Source organism: Cryptomeria japonica, chromosome 2, assembly GCF_030272615.1.
Source record: "Cryptomeria japonica chromosome 2, Sugi_1.0, whole genome shotgun sequence".
NCBI classification, from domain to species: Eukaryota; Viridiplantae; Streptophyta; class Pinopsida; order Cupressales; family Cupressaceae; genus Cryptomeria; species Cryptomeria japonica.
The window spans coordinates 593,290,118-593,294,915 of NC_081406.1; the positions used below are offsets into that span (position 1 = coordinate 593,290,118).

Genomic DNA, 4,798 nt, shown 5'->3' on the forward strand with positions numbered 1-4,798 from the left:
CAAATAGTTCTTCTACCTCCAAGAGTGTTCTTTAGGTATTTTCTAAGGCATACTTGGTTTCTTCAAACTCAAAGGGGAGTTCATCAACCCTTTCCTCATTTTCCTTCTATACATTTAGAGCTATCTTTGGAATTCTAATGACCGTATCTTGACTTGTAATTAGTTATAGATATTTTGATCTCATATGTTCTAGGATATTTTTCACTTCTTGTAGATCTGCAAGAGTGATTGTATGTTTATTCCCAACAATATTTACTTCATTCACCATCTGGGGCTCTCCACAACTTAGATTTATCTCTTCAGTGAGCCTTTTCATGCTATCAAACTTAGTTAGAAAATGCATCTCTCTCCCTACCTTTACCTGGAAAAATTTCTCAATCCATTCATGTAACTTTATAAGACTTTGTGCAACATTGGTAAGTTGATAATTCGTGTTTCCTCTTGTCTATGCATAGTGAATAAATGGTCACTTGGTCTCATTGGGTGAATGCATTTAATATTTTTTGAGGTCTTGCAAATTAAAATTATCATTGTAAAAGCATTACATATTGTGGTTCACTTGATGTATTCGATATTTTTACTTGGCGCATTAAATATTGGAAGCAAAGTGGCCAGGAAGCTTCTTTCAAGCTTGTTTCTCATTGTTTTTTATTGCCCACAAATAGAGGGCTTGGATAGGTGGTTATTCACATCATCTTGTGCTTGATTTTTCCTTAGTAGTAGATGTTAGATTTCTTCGAAGAACTTGAAACCTAAAAATGTATTGTAATCTTTTCAATTGTTGAATAGTATATTATATTAGAACATTGAAGACTAAGTTTTTCTATTTTTTTCCCTAAATATATCGATATCTCACACTCTTATATATATACTATAGTGTAATCTTTCATTCTTCATATTTATTTAAATAGGATAACTTATTATGCTGAAGGCATATTACACTCAAATCTGGATGCAAAAACATCCATCAATAAAAACTGGAAGCATTTAATTTGACTTGTTTGTGACAATGCATGAAAAACATAAATCATTTTATTATTATTTTTCATAATTTTATATTATTTATGTTACAAGATTAGTGCGTTAATATTATGTGTGTGTGTACACACACACACACACACACATATATTTTTCTATATTATTTTAAATACATAATATAATAATAGATTATAAATTATATTATTAATTATGGGGGATTGAAAGTGTTTGTATATAAAATGCACAACAACAATAGTCCAAAAGATGTTTGAATTTTGATGGCCACAACAACACCACCATCACTTAACCTACATACTATAAAAGAAATCTAAATTATATTTTAATATTAATTATAATATAATAATATACTAATCTGTAAAACAGAATGAGATACTTTATCTATATTCCTCATAATATACTATAATTTTTTTTCCTCAAAATCCATGTGTCTTCAATGGATTGAACACCATACCCACTGCCAACCCACGAACCGCTGCACTGTCCATATCATCTTTATACAACCATGCAAAGCTTGCGTGTGATCTCAAGATCCATCAAATAAACCAGAACAGATTGTACGTTACGCCATTTCATATATAGCATTAAAATAAGACTACCATAACCTGCGTGAAATTCGCAAGCTGAGCCTTGAAGGCCAAGCAATCCACTACAAGGGGGGATGGTCCATTAATTAGATGGCCTGGCCCCATCAATCACCCAACACATGAATTAGTTAACAAAATGCGAAAAATAATTATGATTCCATGTGCGTTTTATTAATTCAAACAACCCAACTCATGATTACTATGAATCTCACCACCATATATAGACCTCAAATGAAACTTTTGTTGTGCATTTGTGGAGAACAATTATTGAACAATGGCGATTAGGGTTGTTAGAATTGTGCATTTGTGCTTAGCATGGCTTCTAATGTCTTCCATTCTGCTCAAAACTGCAGATTGCCTTGGGTGGAAGAAAAGACTTCCAAAGCCCTGCAAAAATATGGTATTGTATTTTCATGATATCATCTACAATGGTGAAAATAGTGATAATGCAACTTCTGCATTGATAGCAGCTCCTCAAGGCTCTAATCTCACCATTTTGAGAGAACAAAACCATTTTGGAGATTTGGCTGTGTTTAATGACCCAATTACTTTGGACAATAATCTGCATTCTCCTCCCGTGGGAAGAGCTCAGGGATTTTATCTTTATGACATGAAAAATTTCTTCAGTGCATGGCTTGGTTTTACATTTGTTCTGAATTGCACAGATTATAGAGGGACTATGACATTTGCTGGTTCAGATCCTGCACTTAAGCACAGAGATATTTCTGTGGTTGGAGGGACGGGTGATTTCTTAATGGCCAGAGGAATTGCCACCCTTTCTACTGATGCTCTCGAGGACAGCGTTTATTTTCGCCTGCGAGTGAATATTACACTCTATGATTGTTACTGAAACTCGTTACGTAACTTTGCATTGCATGTTTGCATGTTTGCATGATTTGTGTGCGTTTGACTAATAATTTTTTGGGTTCGTGTAACTCCAGTCACAAGATTTGGAGATGATGAATTAGGGAGGGAAGGATTATTGATTTTGGGTCTTTCCAATAACAAGATCTGAAGATTAGATAATAATGGCCGCCCAATGTACTTCACAGATGTGCAGAAGGGAGCTTGAGTTTTTTCTAACTCTCCTCGTTTGATCTTATGGATTTCATTAAAAAAAATTGTTTGAATGTTCAAATTTCTGTAACTTTTAAGAGACTATATTTTTTAGTCCGTTTTAACTTTTTGTTTTCATAAATTGTTTGTAAATTGTTTGGTCTCATGAACACTATTAAATTTTTTTTTGTTTGAATGTTCAAATTTACAGAAATTGGTGAGTTTTCAATTACAAAATTTATGATCTTAAATATTTGAGAGATGCTTTAAATGATTAAGACACATTATAATTGTTTGAGAGATGCTTTAAATGATTAAGACACATTATAATGGTAAAGTGATGTAAACAAATACATCAGTAAGATTTTTTCTCATGTAAATAATACAAGAAATGAATGTGAAATAGACAAGAAGGATATATGTACTTTGGGAAACCTTTTCAAAAAATCTTATTCTTTTGTACAACTTAATGTATTGTCAAATAAAAATGGTTATAATACATCCATGGAGTTTCTTCATGCAATGCTTCAATGACATTAACACTCCTACTCTTTTGATAGAAACTTGACAACAATACCTTACAAAATACTTTTGTAATGACATTAACACTTCTACCCCTTTGATAGAAATTTGACAACAATACCTTACAAAATACTTTTGTTGTATAGACTTAATGAGACTTATAAAACCACCAAATGATAATACTAAGGGTCTATTCAACGTCCCACTCCCCCATGAAACATTTATTACATCTTACACCCATTTTAAATTTTAAAATGGATTATGACCTTATAATTCTACTATGTAATCCCTTCATCAACGTCTTATTAAACCAATATTTAAAAAGTCTTAGATAATAATAAAATTATTACTTATGTCCTCACCCCAACATAGGCATCTCATTTTACCCACTTCATGATTGTTGAAAATATATAAATTATTTATCCATATGCAAACTATTAAGTTATAAAATAGCCTAAGATATGCAAGGCGAAAAAACGTACCTAGTGTAAACAATCCCCCACTTGATATTCATATAAAAAATGTATAAGGAGATCCAACAAAATAATATAATCTCCAAGGGTATAAGTATGCTACAATAATTGAATTCTCTATGCTCATGGACACACCAAAGTATTTGCAACGTCCACCAAATGACAACTATGTCAACTACAAAAATCCCATCCTCCATTATGCCCCAACATGAAAGATGAAAAATAAAAGCCAAGAACACTCCAAATATCATGCTTCAACCCCACCAAATACATCAAAGTTCATCTCGTTTAGATTGAACACAATAGATAGAATAAAAATCATAAAATATGAACTGAACACATCCAACTAACAATAACTCAAAATAGGGTAAACACAACATAAGTATACATTATAGTATCAATATGTCCACAATTGTAAGTCTTTATATATTTATTATCCAATACAAAGTATATCTTTATTGGTAGTGAATATATAACCATGAAAAAGTACCTCTACACCTTTATATTATAGTCTAATGATACATATAGCTTCTTAGGACTCCACTTAGAGAGTAATATGTAGTCTAAAACTTGAATAAGCATCCAAAAGTGGCTACTCTATCATATAGTGTCAAATAATATACAAAGATACACAAAATTAAAAACCAAATTGTGGTAAGACTCTCTCTTCCCTGATTACTCAACTCTCCCAAGTTCTTCACAACACATAAAAATAGAGATGGAAGAGCCATTTAGTAATGTATAGTATTACTAAAAGGTAACAAAGTTATTTAACGATTACCAATATGTTAAAAATAAAACAAAGTGATTTGATTGAGCTCTAGAAAAATCCCAACTCTAATGTAAAATGAACCAAACCTTAAAGATAGATAAATAGAACGTATAGAGAAAACCTAAAAATAAAACAATATTTTTTTTCCAATATCAGATGCTCAAGTTCTTGAAGGAGCACAATTAGTTCACTGAGAGGGGGAGGGGGGCTGAATCAGTGAATCTTTAAATTTTTTACACCACATTGTGCATACACTAATGAAGCAAAGAGATTAAAGCACATACACACAAAGACACATCAAACAACACAAGATATACGAGGAAAACCCACAGTGGGAAAAACCTTAGTGAGAATAGCTGCTAGCGTCTACTGCTCCAATCTAGCCTCACAGT

At 32.0% G+C, this 4,798-nt stretch overlaps 1 protein-coding gene across 1 annotated transcript; it reads left to right on the top strand.

The window, feature by feature from the left end:
- The first annotated feature begins 1,836 nt into the window (after nucleotides 1-1,836).
- On the top strand, nucleotides 1,837-2,764 carry LOC131051902 (disease resistance response protein 206). Its single transcript, XM_057986499.2, has one exon. The coding sequence runs from the start codon at nucleotides 1,858-1,860 to the stop codon at nucleotides 2,431-2,433; it is 576 nt and encodes a 191-aa protein (XP_057842482.2). The 5' UTR covers nucleotides 1,837-1,857; the 3' UTR covers nucleotides 2,434-2,764.
- The last annotated feature ends 2,034 nt before the right edge of the window (nucleotides 2,765-4,798 follow it).